General features: G+C 43.0%; 1 protein-coding gene across 1 annotated transcript in view; it reads right to left on the reverse strand.

The window, feature by feature from the left end:
• The window catches only part of ACBD6 (acyl-CoA binding domain containing 6), an 82640-nt gene that overhangs the window by 41386 nt on the left and 21768 nt on the right, over window positions 1-19486 (reverse strand). The window contains exons 4-5 of the mRNA XM_005490221.4: window positions 14092-14177; window positions 4398-4503 (exon numbers count right to left, since the gene is read on the reverse strand). Coding sequence (XP_005490278.1) covers window positions 4398-4503; window positions 14092-14177 — 192 coding nt within the window. The remainder of the gene's footprint in view (window positions 1-4397; window positions 4504-14091; window positions 14178-19486) is intronic.

Raw genomic sequence — 19486 nt, forward strand, 5'->3', positions numbered from 1 at the left:
CTTAAAATAAACCTTAGTGATAAGTCAAGCTTAAATTGAAAATACAGTTGCCAATCTTTGTTTAGCAGGGATATCACCTCTGCATATTGAAAAACTCTTTAGTCTGCCCAGCTGCTGCTTGATATCAGCATACAGCCTGTGTCTGTGTGTTTAAATAATGTGGCAGAAATCTTAAGGGCCACAGATTGAGCTTTCCCAAAACAATTCCCACATGACTATTTCATTAAGCAATGAGAAACTCAAAGCAACATGAATAATTTCACATAGGAAAGCACTGCAGCAGTGAGGTTTGGCTAGATGCAGTCAAACATCAAGGTACTCCCTCCCTGCAATTCAAACACAACAGTTGATGCAGAACTTGAGAGTAGATGCATTTCCCCACCACCTTTGAAGTATTAAAAAAAAAAAAGCATAAAAATAGCCCCAGTGCACTAACCCTGCCTTTTAAATCTTCTGTGCTTTGCTTGGCTAACTGCTGCCAGCTTGGCCAGCTCCTGCAGCAGCTTCTCAAGCCAACAGCACATCAATTTTGCTCAGCTCCAAGTCACAGGGTGTTCACAAACAAAGCACAGGACAGGGATTTGTCTCCCATACACTGAGTGGGCAGACAAATGGATGGGAATGATTTTCACATCAATTAGCCTGAGCAGAGAAAGGGGAGAACAAAGCCAAACCGAATGGATGTGCTACAGTATCAAACTGCACTTCCAGGCACGATGCTTGCAGCTATAATGGCTGGGTAGCAATGAGCCACTCTAACTTGTGGCAAGTGCTCTGTGAGCAGTAATTAAGAAGAGACAGATATCTACAGAATGGCTGCATCCCCCTGTGACAGCAGGAACAGTGAATGGAAGGGTTGTTGCTGCAATTACACAGGTAAACTTGACTTGAAAGTCAATCACTTTCAGAGCTCCCAAATGTTTGGTGAAGCTTTTCTAACGGGAGAAAGCTTATAAATCCAGAAGGATGTGACTCTTCCTCAAACACATTTTCCCCCCTGTCTTTTCCTTGGCAAGCTGGCACCAGTTTGGCATTGCTGTCTCAAAAGCACAAGGATCAGGGACTAAGTGATCATCCTGTCAGGTGCCTTTCATTACGGTTTTGGCAAGGGCTTGGACATTGCACACAGGTAACATGTTTGTTTACTGGGATTTATACAACAATTAAAAAAAAATTATCTAGGTACAACCTCCACAGCCCTTGGCACAAATTACAAGAGCAACTCATCTCTGCCTTTGAGCAGCTCCTGGTTTGTTAGAAGGTGGAGAAATATTATTTTCAAAAAGGCAGCAAGTGAGGCACACTCCCAGGATATGCCTGGGGTGACTTCACAGCCACAGTCCATTTCTTATTCCATTAGTCCTGCTGACATACACAAGGAAAACAGGTTGTTTTAGTCTGTGCTACTTCTTATAAGTGAATGCAAGCGATTCTGTTGAACTCTGGGCAATTTAGATACAGTAAATGGAAGCTTGTACATGATTACTGTCATTAGGTTCTTTGTTTAATTCTAAATTGAAGTTTGTCATGTCTAAACTGTTAGCAGTATGCTGGCCTGAATGCTGCACATGAACAGCTTTACTTCTTCTGGGGAGAAGGCCACTTATGCTTTGGAAGTTTTATAGTGCATCTTTCTAAACCCCAAGAACTTCTGCTGCCTTTTCTGAAATCCTTTTGCTTTGACTAAGTTGGCTCATCCACACTTTACATTTTTATTCTTTCTCTTTTCACTGACTTCTTCCAGGTTTGCACAAAATGGGAGGGATACAATTAGATGGAGTACTACCATATCACATAAAAATAAAATCTAAACACCCTACAACCCCAGCCAAGTCTTTATTGCCCAAGGAAAGGCTGAGCTGAGTGTCTTTGCAGCTTAGCACGAGCCTATTTGGTGCTTCGGTAGATTTTGTTTCATAAGAAGTTCATTCTTTGTATGTACCCTGCTGATATTTTCAATTTATAGGTATTTAAATCAAAGGATTGGTAGTGTGAATTACGTCCAGAAGCCAGGTGAGGCAGCCTTTGGATTTGGCAGGATGTATTTGCACAGTAACACTAAAACAGTTAATAACAATTACAAGATTGTGCCTGCATACACTTCAAGAAAGGCTCAGTCTGGGTTATCTCTAGTCTAAGATGGGTTCTAAAACTTCAATCAACCTGCATGATATTGGAAAAGAAGTTACTTCCCAGACTGGGAAGAACATGTTTGGATACCAAACAACACTGGCAATGCTTTCAGTCCCATAACATATCATGAAACAACTATTTCTTTCAGATTCTTCCTTTTGGTATGCTATTTTTTGGGGGCTTTGAGCATTTGTTGGGGTAAACCAGAATTGCTGAAGCTGTGAGAATTTAATTTAAGGGAGAATTTTGTCCCCGTGGGAATCCTCTCACAAGTCCTTCACAGGTAAGCAGATGTTTTTGGCTCCTGCCTGTGCTGAATCAATCCCATACTCTGCAACAGCCACCTGCTAATATCCATCAGTTAGAAACAGGACTTCTTTTACATCAGGGACTCATGGATAACTCCCAAAGAGGATGTCATCTTGTAGTTTTTTACATAGTTTAGATACTTCAGCTTCCACAAAATATTTTGAGTATTAAAACAGTATTTCTTTGGCTGAAAACAAGCATATTTTAACAGAAAGGAAAATACAAGCTTCTGAATGCTGCTAATTACAAAAGAGTATCTTGCCAGTGGAAACAAAGCAATGCTAACATGCACTTACTGCAAGCATGTGATCCTAAAAATGAGCTTTCATTAATGAACAGACTCCAGCTGCATTTTCTGTGGGACTGCCCTGGACATCTCCTCCTGTAACCTGTGATCAGCAGGAGGAGGATGGAGCTCAGGAACAACGCTGCTGCAGCAACCGTGTAGCACATGACAGCTTCAGTTCATTGAATTTATGATGTGAAATTCCAATCCTGATTGTGAACACCCTCCCTCCTCTCCAGTGAAAATTAATTCACATGAATTCCTGATTAATAATAAAAGGCCCTGCCATCAGCATTCAGAGCCCCAGCCGGGGCTGTCATGGCTCAGAGGGCAGAAATCTGCTTAGAGCTACAGGAGAACCCAACTGAATTTGTGGCGTCTCAGTCTATGAATGTCTAAGCACTTCATCTGTTCACCAAAACACAACGAGCTGGAAGGAGCTGTGCCCAGCCTGGACCAGGGACAGGGCTAGGTGGCAGTGTGCAAGCAGGGAAACCAAGGTGACAAACCTGGTACAGCCACAACTCCTGAAGGATCAACAGGAAACTGCCTCCACCAGGTGTTTGCTCTTACCAAAAAAAGGATGAAGCCAATTCACAGTTTTAGTATGTATTATCTGTATTATCTCCCTGTGGAGAAATGATGGTTTGAGTTTGATGAACAGAGAAAGACTGGACAATGTTACTGGTTTTGGGAAGCTGGAAAGCCTCTGTCACTCATTATAGTAAAATTAGGATTTTCTTAATGAAGGAAATGATTGGTATTTAACTCTATTGATTCAGAATGCTGAACAATTGCTATATTAATTAAAATATATTATGTTCTATTCTATAATGTACTTTATATTATTATATAGTATATAAATATTATATATAATATATTATATTATATTATATTATATTACATTATATACTATATTATATTATATATATACTATATTATATCCATACTACACAGAATACTAAAGAATATTAAAGAAAACTCGTGACTGTCTCCCAGCAGTCAGGACACAGCTTTTTTTAATTGTTTAAGGAAACAAAACAATCTTTAGCAGAATTTAATTGACAAATTATTTTAGGTAGACAATTTTTTTAACACATGTCACATGTGCAAGATAACAGGAGTAGCAAGTAGAGATAAGAATTGTTTTTCTCTTCTTTTGGTGTTCTTCTAGGAAAAAGCTCTGAGAGCGAGAATTATGTCTCTCTGCTCAGAGAATGTGAATGCCTCAACTAATTTCCTCTCTATCTGAAATGATGAAAAGCTTGTGACATGTCAGAAATCCTCCTTCAACCTGAACAGACTTCATGGGTCAAAAAAGCTGTTTCCCTCAATTCCTACTTCTGTTTGACCACATTTAGTGTACGAAGTGGGGAAAGGCAGGTATTCAGAAGATCTTACTCTGCAAGTGGCTGCTGGTACTGCTGAAAATAACAGAGAAACTAAGTTTGTGATCTGACATGCTACGGCCCCACAGTTAGACATCCACACCACCAGAAATCCAGTGGAAAGCTGTTTCCAGACTACCCTGTTTCAACAACCAAGTGTTTGTCCAACTGCTGCAGCACCTTGTTATAACAATTCTAGCCATGGAATTTTAAAAAGGAGTAGCAGTGAATTAACACACAAAACAGATAAAAGATTGATGGTCCTTATCTTTTCTCCATACCTCCTCATCTGTGACATTCACATCCACTTTTTTTGATTGAATGGCTTTGGTTACATAGTCAATGTTGTTTTCTCTGCAGTAATCAAAAATGTTCTTGTCCTCTTCCCTATTCAGGAAAAAAAAAAAGCAAAAGAAGCACCATGTTACTGCACAACACAAAGGCCATATGCACATTATATGCTCTAACTTTGTTACAGACATTTCAGCGCTGTCACTGGATCCAAACAGGCATCTAGCATTGCACATGCAGAATAATGTGCTTTTCCCCACCTCCCCCAAGTTAAGAAACAGAAGATCCTGCTTCCTAGAAAAACAAAGGTTGTTTTTTAACAGTATTATGTCCAGACAAATATCTGTTTATTCCTGTGAAATGGCACAAGGCATGTATGAAGTTACCCAGCAAATTCCATGTTCTGGTATAAATCACTGCAATCCCACAGACAGAAATGGCTAAAGCTGCTCTTCTTGTAAGAGTCACTCTGGGTCACAACAAAGCCCCATCCAATGTCATCCACCCTGGACAGAGGCCACCAACATGGCTTGGAGAGAACAGCAGGACAAACAGGAGACCTGCAGAACAATCTGTCCCTGGCTAAACACATCTTGGATCCTGGATACAACACCAGCAAGGGCTCACTTGGAACTGCTTGCAGGCAGAAAGATCAAACGATGGTGTCACAGGTGCTGGAGTCACACCTACAGCTAAAAGCAATATTCTGCCTTCAGACACAGCAGAACTTCCATCCTTACCTGCCAAACACCTCTAATGAGGTTAAGAGCTTTCACAGATTCTTATAAGAATAGTATCTTTAGGCATAAGTTCAGTGATACCACTGTGCTGCTAGCAGGGAATAAAGACAAGAGGCCATTGGTTTTCCAGAGGTAAGCCAAAAAGCCCACATAATCTCTCTTCTAGTTTCCAGATGAAAACCATGGTTCCAATGAGCCCATCAGCATTGCTATGGGACTTGGCAGCTTCACAAGAGTTAAACACAGAGTTGTTGCCTCACATGACATCCCCAGTTTTCAATCACCTTAACTAAAGACCTTCTGGATGCTCAGCAGAACTCAGGCTGATGGCCTCAGTTACTCAGAGAAAAGGGAGCTTGCTGGAGCTGGTCAGACCCAGTAAGGAGCTCAGTCTGCTGTGGGCAGGAGAAATTCAACAGGGAAATTTGAGAACTGATCCCCTGGTGCTAAAAGGCAACAACAGCATTTCTGTTCATCTGCATTGCTCTGGAACTTGCAGGCTGAAGAACTCCAGGAAAGAAAAGTAAAATCTAGATAACACTGGCATTTCTGAGCAATGGGTTACAAACAAAAGGTGACACTTTTCAACCTTTAGTCCCCCAAAAATGAAATGCCAGCAGGGCCATGTCCATGCAGAGCAGAGCACCATGATCCAGTTTTGACTTTGTCTTTTGTTGTTATGCATCTTGCTTGCTGAGATGCAGTCTGATTCTTCACACCTCAAGCATCTGTGTCCTGCCAGGGTGCCAGAAAAAGGTGGAAAAAAGCCCTGATACTTGCTCCGGTGGCAGATCACTGCTTTCTCCAAAGAATTCACTTCCTCTGCCCTCCCTCTCACCTTGCTGCCTCAGTAGCACTGCTCTCCAGCACATCACCCCTACCCTTTGTACACAGGCAGAGACACCCGAGCTGCACTTTTCTAGTGAAGAGCTGGGAGCCACACAGGATTCCACACTCTGTGTTTAGGCCTAAGGACATTCCAGGAACCTTCCAGGTCCTTAGCCAGTTTGTCATGAACTCATTCCTTGGAGGTCTTGCCCGTTACACATAAACTCCTCTGAAACAGATCACTGAATTCTTTAAATGCAATTATCTTGAATTCCAGGAAAAAAGAATCCCACAGTGGGATTAGAAAAGGCAAAAGCTTACACTGCTTGAGATGGAGCTTGACAGACTCATGATGGAGGTCACAAGCCATGCCTGCCCCTGCTAACAAGCGCTGCTGTGATATGCTGGGAAGTCCCTCCAGCCCTGCCTTGTTAGTCCAACCCCTCCAACACAGCCCTGGCTGCCCACAGCAGCCTTTGGGGAGAAGCTGCTTTTCAAACAGCCCTGTAGAGGAACTTGGTTCCCCACTGCACACCCACACCTCCCTCATTTATTACAGATCACTCTTTCTTCAGAACACCAAAGCAAATCCCAATCCCCTCTCACTAGAGAGGCTCAAAACCATCCCCAGTTACTCCTGGGTGATTTTCCATGTCACACCCATGAGCTGTGCCTTTCCCTCCCTGGCAGTGATGCCACCTGGTCACTCCACGTGCTGCAGCGCCCTGACAGAGCTCACAGGGCAGCACCAGAGGTACCAGCAGGGAGGTGGCAGCCATAAAGCACCTGAGTGTGCTCCACAGGGAGCATCCATGGGGTCTGTGCCAGCAGAGAGGGCACAGCAACCCTGACCTACCACAACCAGCCCATTTTCCCACCACAGCCTCCAGACAGGACTTTTAATGTCTTTTCCCGAGGATATTACTGTCTGTAAGGGGAAAATGACCTGACACAGCTATTTGGATATGATTTAGTTTTCTGGAATAACCAACTCTGCAAATGCTCTATATATCCCCATTCCAAAAAACCACTTTTCTTTCAGAAGTGTCCACAATGGAATTAATCCAGAATACCAATTTCCCCACCTGAAGATAAGGTTTCGGGAAATTTCGTTCTTCTGCTCTGCATTTATTTCTCAATCTTTAAACCAGTCCTTTGATCCTGATGCCCTCCTTAAAAATTATATATTATATATATGCATATATATATATGCATTTATTACATCCAACTTTTCTATAAATATTAACAAAGAAACAAGCCCTTTCCATTCACAATGAGAACATTTTATCTACAAATAAAGTAATCATATGAAGCTGCACTCCAGACATTTAAAATAATCGGATCCAGCTAAAGCCAGGAAGGGAAACTGAGGAAAGAGCTCAGAGGAGTTAAACCCAGGTTTTTGGAGGGACCAATACTAGGGGAAACATTCTTCTTGAATGGTGTGAATAGAATAATATGAGTTACTGTTATTTGCTGACTTTGCATTGAAAACGACACAGTACAAATAAGAAACAGAACTTGAAAACTTGGCAACTCTGTTTTTTCCCTGCCTTTATTTTATGTGTGTGAATGTGTATATAATAATACCTCCACTGTAGTAGGTACAGGAAAAGAAAAAGGATGTAATGATTTTATCAGATCTGTTCCTAGCAGGAATTTGCACTCCTCATAAAACTGGTAAGAGTCAGCAGCAAGGCCCAGAAAGTGGTAGAAACAGGCAAAAAACAGACAGAAACATGTGAGAAATACAGGAGTGACAGTGCAAAGACATGCTCAGATCATGTTATGGGGGAGAGAACAAACAGCATTTCCATCAGTATTTTCAGAAAAATCTCAATTTACATAAAAAATACAGGACATCTTCAGATGAGAAACACCATGAAACTCAACCTAATGGAGATGTGCACAATAATGCAAAACCTGTAGCTACAAGGAAGATTCGGACCCAATTTTCTTTCCATGTCAAATTGCTGAGATAAAAAGGAGTCTTCAAGTCAGCAAGCACCTGACTGTCAGTAGAGGCAGGTGGAGTTTTTATATCTATTTCCTGAGGACAACCAGAGGGTTTCTCTTCTCTCTTGCTGATGGCCCCCAAGGCTATTTCCTTGTGCTCTCCCCCATCCCCAGTAAGAGCCAGCAATTCTGATTTAAAGATGAGTTGAAGCATACCTGTTGCCTGCAAATAACACATGGGCAGCTTTTTCCATCCTTGAATAAAAGGATTTGGAACAACTTAAACCAAGTCATCTCTCCCCAGGCTTAGAAGGCTTTGCAAGCTTTCTCCATAGGCTGTCCAAAACACACGTGTTGAACCAACAGGTTTAAAACAACTCATGGAAAAGATCTGCTGCCAGTTGATGATTTCCTTCTTATCTGGAGTGCTGTAAAATTCCTTGCTTTCTGAACAGCACCAAGGCTGCTACTGAAAAGGGCAAAGAGGAGATTTGAAATTCCCGTTATTAATTCACCCTCCAGGTTTGCTCTGTCCTCTTCCTCCCCCTCTGCGTGTTACCTCCAGTGCCAAGGCTCAGGGCAGAGGACTGGGACCAGGCTCTACTCTGGGCATCCTCTCCCGTTTTCCTGGGGCTGCTCCAAGGCACATCCCACTGGATTTGCAGTGGAGTGGCCCTGGGTGCCTCTAACAGGTGGCTCGGCCCGTGTGCTTGGCACGGCTCGGCATGGCAGCGGAGCGGAACAGGACGTGTGCGGGGAGCGAGAGGAGCTCACAACACTTGCTGTTTATGGCAGGGCCCCGGGCCCCCCCAAGGGAGCCATTTTCACATAATCTATAATTATCTCTTCGCTTTAATCGCCTCGTCACTTCGGAGGCTCTCCTGGGCACAGGAAGAGGAAAAGCTCATTAACTGAACCTTTTCTCCTCTCTCCAGCCACCCATAGCTTTTAATTGCTTGGTGTTGTTATTATCTATCAGTGCAACTGGGATCATTTTCATAAGAAAGGGTGGTGGGAGGGAGGGAGGCAGGAGCAGGTCCCTGAGGTACGCTCCACACACAAACCTTTGCTTTCTCAATTATTTATGCCAGCTGAGGTTTTACAAGTTGAATAAATCCATAACTCAAGTTTATTTTGAGCCGGCAGGCCGTCCCAAGGGAAGTGTTGCCCACTTGCAGGCACACTCGTGTGCCATCCCTGGGAGAGCCACTGGGACATGGCGGGACATGTGTCATCCAATTCCCCAGCCACCACACGGCACAGGAGGCAGCTGCGAAAACGCAGAGCGGGAGCCACCAAAGGAGGATGTGCTCTCCAAAGGGAAGGCAGGCCTGAGCCCTTTGCACAACAAAGCAAAGCCCCAAAGGTCATGCTCTGGGCGCAGTAAACAGAGGAGTAGCAATAAACTTGGCAATCATCTTAAAGTCAAAACATTGCCTGTGGAACATCACCATGAGAGCACCCCTTTGTAAGCAACAGTGACCTGAAAAACCCCAAGTCCCAGCTGCCAGGACCCACAGGTGTTTTGCTTGAGCACACCGTGGGCTCCACAGAATGAGGAAAGCCCTTCCACAGGGATTGCACAGCCCAGCAGTTATGTGAGTGACACATCTGTGGCATGCACCACATCAGCCCGTAATTCCCAACACAGATGCCACATCTCTGCAGATTCACACTCATTTCCAGTGCTGGTGTTCCCAAAAGTAGGGCTGGAGGGAGATAACAAAACCCCAACCATGCTCTGGAGCACTGGGCTCATCCCAAAAACCATCGCCGCTCTGAAACAGCATCCTTGCAATGGATGCTGGAAGCAGCTCTTTAAAATTCAGCAGCCTTTGTGCCTGACCACATGCAGCGACCTCTGGTATTTTCTGCCAAAACAGTTCATTTGTCTCACACAACAACTAATCAATTCCCAGGGCCATCCATCACGGGGGCTCGCACGAGCCGGCCCGGCAGCGGGACCAGATGGCGGCTGCGTTAGTGGGATTAATACAATTCTGATGGATTGCACGGCAGCAGGCAGCTCCTGCACACCAGGGGTGCTGCTCCACACCCACACCCTAAATGTTTGCCCCACTCATGACTGGGGTTGCTCCCAAATGTCTGGGGAAGGGTGGTAGTTTGGACCAGAAAAGGGGTTTTTCAGCATCCCTCGGGATGGAAGGAGTAAAACAGCTCAGGGACGTCTCTGTGCTGACTGGCAGGTGTCATTCCCATCCTGGCATGCCAAGGCCCTGGGGAAGCAGCTCGTGGCAGAGTGCAGGAGGGCTCCTCCACGGACATTTGGCAATGTTATTTCTCATTCTCCACCTGCCAAATCAATGTATTTGTTTCCTGAAAACACTTATAAACTGCCCACTCCTTGCCCCGGTTTAAAAACATCCCTGAAAAATAAAGGTGGATTTCCAAGGCTATGGTATTTTTGGCACATCTCTCAGATTGTGTCTTGGATGAGATTTATGCTGGTAACACATCAGTCAACCTCAGATCACTGGTCATTTCCCAGGTTTGTGAAACTCCAATTATATCTTTGATCATGAAAGAACTCCACTACTACTGCTTTGTTCTGATAATAAGACCAGAAAAGGAACATAAAGCTTTATGTAGCAGTAAAAAAACCCAAACCACCACTATACCCAGCCTGAAATCACTGATAATGTCTAAATTTTTCCTTCCAAGGGAACCTCCAAGTCCCATCATCAGTGAGCAGCATGCAGGAGTTTTATGCAATGCCTGAGGGGAGATAAGTGATTTGCAGAGAAACCCAGAGGCAGAGCACTATGCTAATACATCCTGCAACTGCTCCCCATTACTCACTGGGGGTACTTGAGCTCTTTATTGCCAGGGTTTATTAATGACTCCTAATTGATGACCAGTGCCCAGTACCCCAAAGTAAATAACTGCTATGCCTCATTAGCTCAAGAGACCTTCTCCTGATTTGAGGGCTGATCTATGAACACACAAATTGCACTGATTTACCCGAATCTCCTTCTAAATTGATTTAATTAGATCGCTATAACCTGTTTCTGTGGATGCTCTTGAATTTATTTGGAATCAGTGCAATGTACTGTGAGCCAGACTGACCATTTTTCTATCTTGTTCTCAATTAGAAACATTTGAGATAATTAGTGATAAGGGAAAAAAGTGGCCCTGGCACCACCAGAGTTCCTCCTACTGCTGATCCACTTTAGGGCAGGGTATGGTAACTTCACTTTGCCCATCATTTACAGATCTGCATCCTAAACCCCAAGCATTTCATTCCAAAAAAGGAATGTAAGAATTATTTAGGAATCATTTTGGACACTCAGTTTGAAACCAATGGCACTGCTGCTTTGTTGCTAACTACTGCTGATGGCAAACAAGGGGTTTATTCTATTTCAAACCTTCTATTTCTATTTCTATTCTATTTCTATTCTATTCTCTCCTTCAAACTAACAGCAACAGCTTGGAGGGCTTTGATAAACTGTTCAGAAGGTTCTGGTAAAGAAAAAAACAACTGAAACTGCTTAGGTGACCCTTCAAAACTCTGCACCTGCATTCTTGTCTCTCTCCTGGTGCAAGCTGAGGTCCAGATAAATCAGCAGCCTTTTCCTGCCTTTGGATCAGCAGAATCCTAAAGGGCACATGGTGGGCTGTGTTTGGCAGAGTAATAACTGCTGAAAAATTGCTTCCAGCAGTCTGTCAGGACTCAGGGCTGATGAGGACTCGAGTTTTAGCTTTTAGTACACAAAATTAAGGGTTTTTCTTAGTTATTCTGGGCTTCTTTAGTGATCCTCTAACAAGAAAATACCTTATGTAGTGATCCTCTTACAAGAAAATACTTATCCTATCAACAGCACCGGGAAACAAACTACAGTGGTTTGATTTCTATTCAAATTTTTGCAAGCTTGTTGGACCCACTAAGGATAACTGAGTCAGTAAAAGAGTCTGCACCAAAGTTTCTTTTCTCAGATAGCAGGTTTTGAGGGAGCACACACATACACACTGAACTGACAGCACAGGACTTACCCAGAGCTATCAATGTGTTAACGCTTATCTTGGCTCAAGCTGATCAGTTTTCTTTCCCCTTAAAATTTTTCATGTTCTTCCTCTACAGAAAATATCTTATTTTTTTATGGTAACGTTCTGTTTTATGTAGTATTACTCAATGCTAAGCTTATGTTTTTCTAGGTAATCACTCACAGCCTCACAAAAGTCACCCTTGTCAGGTACAGCTATGGAACCAAAACCTGCTCTAGACAAACCTGGACACCAAACCTAATGTTTAGAGCCACTCTCTCTTTGGTTTATCTCCCTGCAGGTTTGGTACCAGAGGAATTTTGCTGTTTTAGGCAATGCTTTTATGAGTGGAATTACCACACTAGAGATGTCCCTATACTCGCATGTTTATTCCCTGTTTCAGGAAGAGAATGAACTGCAGACAAAAGAACCAGGAAATGTGCAGCTGTCCAGCCCTGGGGATAGATGATGGTGACACTTGCTCATTCTTGTCTTGCAAGGAAGACACTGATGCCTGGGAGTCAAACTGAGCTGATGTTTCCACTCTGCCAGCACAGTCAGGACACTTCATTCAACAAATTTCAGCAGAATCACCCTATTCCAGCTGTGTGGGAGACTGCACCTGCCTACAGCCTCATTTGTAAGGACAGCTGTGCTGTGCTACACAAACAGCACCTATATTCCTCATGGTATGTTTGGAAAAATGTATTTACAGCTGTACTTTTGGAAATAAAAACAAACAAATGAAAAGATTTAGGTTGGTCAAGTCAACCAGAGCAAACTCTGTTTTTCTGTACATTATTCTGTATTTCAAACCCAAGAAAGGGCATAGGCAGCACTTGGGATAACCAAGACTCTGACAGCTCTGTAGGGATTTGATCTACCCCTATGAGGAGAGCTTGAACAGGATTTAAAGCACAAAGTCAAACTGTGAGATCAAGGATATTAGCTGAGACCTGCACTGATGGAGCAGGGACAAAAAAGGAGCTGGTGGTCAGCAGAAGTGCCATTCCTCAGGGTGTTAAACCAAGGTCACACCTGCCCACCTCTGCTCAAGGGCCAGGGCAAGTGAAAGATGTGCTGGCTCTCCATGCAAGGGGAGGAAGCTGTTCCTGGCCAAGTCCTCCACTCCACTCCAAAGTGGATTGCAATCCCCAGGGAAATGCCTGCATTGCTGCCAAGCACACATCTGCCATCCTGCCTGCTTCCAACAGCTGCCTCCATTCCTACCTGAGCTCTCTGCAAAGGCTCCAAGCCACCTGATCAACATTTCTGTTCCTTGGTTTGTGACAACAACTCAAAGAAATGCTGTGCTAGAGTTTTAACTCGTTAGGTAAGTTCTCAGCTGGAGACTGCATGTTGAGAAATCAGTGCTCACATTTCCTGGATGTAAAAAGATGCAAGACATTCATTAAAAAATGGGATCATACACATGTAAATGGGTCACTACACGATGGGAAACACTGTCAAAAATTTAGTCTTCTCTGACTGTTCATTTTAACTAAAACTATGATACAGTATTCTAAAATTTCCTCCACAAAATCATTTAAGTATTGGATTTTAATATTATACCCATGATTAGTAGTCTGGAACAGCAAAAAAATAAACTAAACAAAAACCATCCAGGTGTCTTTATTCAGTAGCTAATGTCACTTATTACTTGCACCTTCACAGTTTAAAGTAGCAGCCACTCTAGTTCAGTAAATGCAGAGCTGGCTTTTCTAGCTGCAGAGCCTAGAAAAAAATTAATTTGATATAAGGCACAAACTGTCCCTGAAGGCAAACATTGTCCAACACTAAAACCTTCACTGAACAGTCCCTAATGAATGTATTGGTAAAGAAATAACTATTTGGAAAAGGTAGTGCCTGAATAGCTTTCTATTAAAAATATCCAATATTGCCTTTTTTTTAAAGCCATATAACTGAAAAATGGGAAGCCTTGCCCTTCCCCCACATCTTGTGCTAAGGAAAGGTTACTACCTGGCAATGATACAGGCAGATATTGATTTAAATGATTATGGACCTGAAAAGTTCTTTCCTGTCATTTATTATCCTGTTGTAGTTGCCACCACACTTGTGCAATATTAAAAAAAAAAAGCTTAAAAAAAAGACATTAGAAAAACACAGTTTTTATCTGAATTACAACACAGATAATCACCTGATTATTTCTTCTTCTTGATATAATGAGCTGATGACTGGGCCTCCAAATACAGTTTTGCTTTCCTTTCCCCTCTTCTCTGGTGTCTGAAAGAAAAAGGAAGATTGGTCCAGCATTCTGGCTCCCATCACATTCCCAACTCTCATTCCCAGCCCTGGCCCCTCAGGACTCAAAAGCTGAGCCTCTGTGAGGCAGCATAATATTCTGTTACTAGATTGCAAAGCTTGCCTTTATAAATCTATTTAATATAGATTTAAAATTAAATTTTATAATGGGCAGCATTTCCAAATGATTTACTCCCAGGAACTCTAGGATTCTGAATGATTCCCACCATAATAGAAATGAACAATTAGAATAATGATTGATCGATATGGAGCCTCAGGCCTACCTTTTCAAAAAACCATCCTGCAGCCTGGGATCTTCAATTGCCTGACTTCACATTGATGCCAGACTTTCAGCAGGGGGAAGTGCCTGATGTCTGAAAGCCTGACCCAATTAGGGGGTGCAGGGAACCACAAACCCCAACTCTTCCACGGCATTAAGCATTTTGGTTTTCAGATAAGCAGTCAAAACTGGTTTGGAATTTGCAGCAGCAATTCCTTGCAAAAATCAGCCCATTCACTGCAACTTGCTGCTGCCAGTGGACAGGTCTGAGGCTTTCTGTGATGGCAGTGTCACACCTAGGGTGAAAAAGATCAGGAGCAAAGTCCCAGCCTCTTGCAGCTTCTCTGTAGCTGCAATACACAGAATCACAGAAGCCTGGAATGATTTGGGTTGGAAGTCACCTTAAAATTCATCTACTTTCAGGGACACCTTCCACTGTCCCAGGTTGCTCCAAGCACTGTCCAGCCTGGCCTGGATCACAGCCAGGGATCCAGGGGCAGCCACAGCTTCTCTGGGCAACCTGTGCCAGGGCCTGCCCACCCTCATAGGGGAGAATTTTTTTCTAATATCTAATCTAAACCCACTCTCTTTCAATTTCATTCCTCCTTGTCCTGTCACTCCAGCCACTGTAAATAGTCTTTCTGTATCTTTCTTGTAGGTTCCCTTCAGGTACTGGAAGGCCACAATTAGATCACCCCAAAGCTTTTTCCTGTCCAGGCTGAACAATCCCAGCTCTCTCAGCCTTTCCTCATAGGAGAGGTGCTCCATCCCATCTCATCCCTTCATTACACCCAAAAGCATTGCTGTACCATAAGAATTCTACTTAGAAAAATGTTGATTAAAAAAAAAAAACAACAAAAAACTTTTGTCTTTCTTCCTGCTCCTCAGGCTGCTTTTGTTTTAAATCAACGTACTAGCTCCCTATAATACATTCACTTTTACATTCTGCCCAGCTTGAACAACTTTCAGTTCTCCTGTACCAGCCCAAAGCCATAACATTAGATTTGCAGATATTACAAACTTCTTTATAAGAATACATGGAAAGGAAATTGGCTTTGAAAACTATTCCATGGCAAATAAGCTCTCTCTAATTTAGAGCAGAAAGTGACATGAAGTTCTGCTTCTTCAAGACAAAGGGCTTCAGAGTCTTAACAGTGCAGTGCCCCTCTTAAAAAATTATTTAGCAGGGAAACTTACTGTCCATCAATTACTAGGATTCCACTAATAAAATAAAATTAATTTCAGATCACCTGAAAGTGCACAGAAGAGTTATTCCTATACAATGAAGCTACACTTACTATTACTCTATCCTGTTTGATACTGAGGGATGATGGGCATTCAATCAGTGTCAGAAACTGCAAAAAAAATTTTAATCTATTTATCTCTGGCTACTCTAGTTCTTGGTTGCTGCTTTTTTTCCAAGTCAGAAAAAACATTTGAAAAAATACATTTAATCTTTCTAGAGGCAGAAATTGTTAAAAAGAAAAAGATTTCTAGGATTAAGCTCACCTTCTTTGCACAACGAATGCATTTCTACCAAAGATTAATCACGTTGATTGAGTACACATAAGGTCATCAGGAAACTTAGTGATAAAGGCTCTCCCAAAACACTCAGGCAAAAACTTCTCTGGTTTTTAATCCATATACAAGTTACTTTGTCCAAGTAGTTTTATCTCATCTCTTTCACACAGAAATAGGTAATTCAATATTCAATTTATGAATGTTGAGGCAAGCTTATTCCATCACAATTCTTGATATGCAGAACAAATTTATGAAGAAGGTCCAGGAAAAAAATCTGTTTTCTTAGTATTTAGCCATGAAGACAGAGACAAGGCTCCACCTTTCATCTTCAGGGGGCTTTCAAAGGGGAACGTGCCCAGGCTTCCCAAAAGAGTTAACTCTGCTGCAGCACAGACACAAACTGGTTCCTCTCAGTGCAGACACAAATTCAAACTGGTTTCTCTCAATGCAGACACAAACTGGTTTCTCTCAGTGCAGACACAAACTCAAACTGGTTTCTTTCCAGCTGCCTTTGACAACCTGCCTGCCCATGAGCTCATTGCCCACTTCCAAAATCCTTGCTGCCCAGCCTGCCAGAACTTCCACACAATATCTGAGCGTGATGTTCCAAACTCAGTGACACAAAAAGTGGAGCAAGAAGCAGCAGCTCCCTCCAAATCACGTCACAGCTACTGACAGCACTGACAGGAACTGGTGTTTTTATTTGTTGTTCATCCTGGCTGAAGGGATCAGTAATGCCCTTTTCCTTCTTAAATCTTTTGAAATTTTTACAGCAAAAGAGAGCTTTTAGGGCTGCTTATATGCAGGTAATGACTCATGAATTTAAAGTCACATTACCCTGCAAACCACAATGAAATTAAGAACTGACACTGCAAATTTCCTGTCTCCTCTGTTAAAAAGGCACTAATAATTAACTATGTGGCTCTCAATTAAGCCAGCTCCATTTCTTTCACTGCTGGCAGCGCTCTCCAGAAGCACTGCAGATGCACATGGAACTAATAATAGTTCAGGAATAGCATGATCCAGGGCTTCCATAATTTGGAACCTGAACCCAAGGGAGATGACAGCAGGAGCAGCCACTTTTGGACTGTGCAGGAGAGGTGCTGTAGGAAAGGCAAAATTGCTATGGACTGAGTAAGGACAGGACATTGCTCTTAAAATGCCAGTTAAAAGCTGTGGGAATAAAGAGGAATTTGTGACAGAAAATAAAGACACCTTGGAGGATTGCACTTGTGTGCCAAGCACAGGCAGTGGCATATAAGAAACAGGGGAAAAGATGATAGAGAAATAGAGGAGTGTAAGACATGTCTTAAACAGTGAAATTTCTCATGTTTTGCCCTTGCCCACTGATTCTTTGTGGCTGGTGTACAATTGAGGCTAATATCAAAGCCACTGCTCCTGTGAGAGTTACCTTTGGTGGGTGGGGCTGGCTGGCCAAAAGCAGCATCAATCCCAGGCAAACCCGGGCTGGGCATGCAGCAAACAGAACTCCTGAAGAGACATCTTCTACCCCTCTGACTCCAGATGGGCTCAGGGACTGGCACAGGGAACTCCACAAAGCCCAGAACTGTCCTTCTCAAATGTCACCAGGAATGCCAGGAGAAAAGACACCCTCCTCCAGGAACAGACAGTGGAGCAGCCTGATCCCTGCCTCAGTGCCCTGGGTCTGTCAGTAACAGCCCAGCTGATCCAAGGGACAATGGCATCCTGGCTGGCTGTCACTGCCAATGCTGCTCCAGGCAGCCTCAAAGCCTGACAACCACTTTCAGAACAGAATGGAAATACAGGGACTAATATTTGCTAACATCATTAATTCTTTTTTTCTTCCCCACTCCCCCTTCTTCCTTTATCCACCATGTCAAGATGTATACTTTTAAATTGTTGTCAGCCATAAAACAGACGTCGTGTCCCAGTTCAGAGGTTAACATATAATGACAGACACATTAAAAACCCTGTCCAATGCCTCACTGAAAATTTCAGCTCCATCTTCTCTTCAACAAGACAGTGGCTCAAACTCACTTATAAGCTTTAACAACATTAAAGCCTAATCATGATTGAAAAATAAAGGAGAAAGAGAAGATGGTTTTATCATACTAAGCATTATGGAAATGCAAAACAATTAGAGACAAACATTTTCTTTGTGAGGGTTTTGTCACAAAACTCTCCCATGATGGCAATAAGATTCATTTTTCCTTTGGCATTTTTGGGGAATGGGATGAAAAATATCATTTAAGAGGAGGAGCAGTGGTTTCCTGATGGGGGCTGGTTTGGTGGATCACTCTCTTGCCCTGTCCCTGAAGACAGGACAGGGATGGATTGTTTTTCATTTCCACACCCAAGCTTTGTTCCAATCTACACAAAACAAGCTACAACAGATTTAACAAGATGGCAAATTCATGGGTCCTCCCAATGACCCACTTCAAGCTCGAGAGGCAGAAGTAGCTATAGATATGCAAATGGACTCACTCTCAGTGATTAGCTGGGATGGAACAGGACACAGCTATTTACATGCAGGGCAAGGGACTCCTAATTCTGACAGAAGGAAGGTACAGAGAAGTCCTACAGAAACACTACAAAACAGCAGGAACAGCACGAGTTTCAGTAAAGCCTTTAAAAAAATGAAAGACCATAATTTCCTGTTAACAGAAGAGCTAGGTCCCAGGCATGAGTTAAATGTAGGGATCCCAATTTTATCCAGAGCAACGTGGGAACTCTGCCTGGCTGGTTCTCCATGCTCAGACACCCAGCAAACACAGCAAGTTATTTGGCAAGGCACGTGGCTGTGCTGCACTGCACATCTGTCAGCCCCCAATTCCCTCACATCTCACTCTGGCTTTTCTCCACACCCAAAACCTTTAAATAACTTCTCATAAAAACATATTTAATAAGAAGAGAAAGCCATCAGCAAAAAAAAACCAAACCAAACCAAACAAAAAAAAAAAGGTTAATCTCATCAAAATACTTATCTTCAAAGTTATCCCGGCCAATGCCTTAAAATGGTCAATACTGAGGTTTCTCAGCATCTCGGAAACAGAAAAGTGAGACAACTTAAACAAGAGTGATGCCTCAGGATCTCACACCTGAGCCACCACACTGCATGGAAGAAGTTTCACTACTTATTGTATTATTTTCCTCTTCCTCTGAGCCCTGCTGCAGCTGGAGCCAGAGCAGCAGCAGTATCCAGCTTGGTGGGATGCAGACAAGGAATACTCCTAAAAAACCGACTCCACTCAAAGCTTCTCAAGCATTTCAATGCATGCTGCAGATTCCAATCTGTGTTTCTGCTGCACAATTCACTTTTCTCCAGTTCTCCTGCTCCTTCAGTGCAGGTGTCAGGCTGGCACATTCCCTGCCCTTCCTGCATGGGCAGCACAGAACCCAGCCCTGGGCACAGGGACACATCACCCTGCTCTGGACCTGTCTGCAAGGTGCACACACAGCAGCAGATCAGTGAAACACTCCCCTTGGCAGGAATGTGGAGCCTTCAGCA

Source organism: Zonotrichia albicollis, chromosome 8 (assembly GCF_047830755.1).
Source record: "Zonotrichia albicollis isolate bZonAlb1 chromosome 8, bZonAlb1.hap1, whole genome shotgun sequence".
NCBI lineage: Eukaryota > Metazoa > Chordata > Aves > Passeriformes > Passerellidae > Zonotrichia > Zonotrichia albicollis.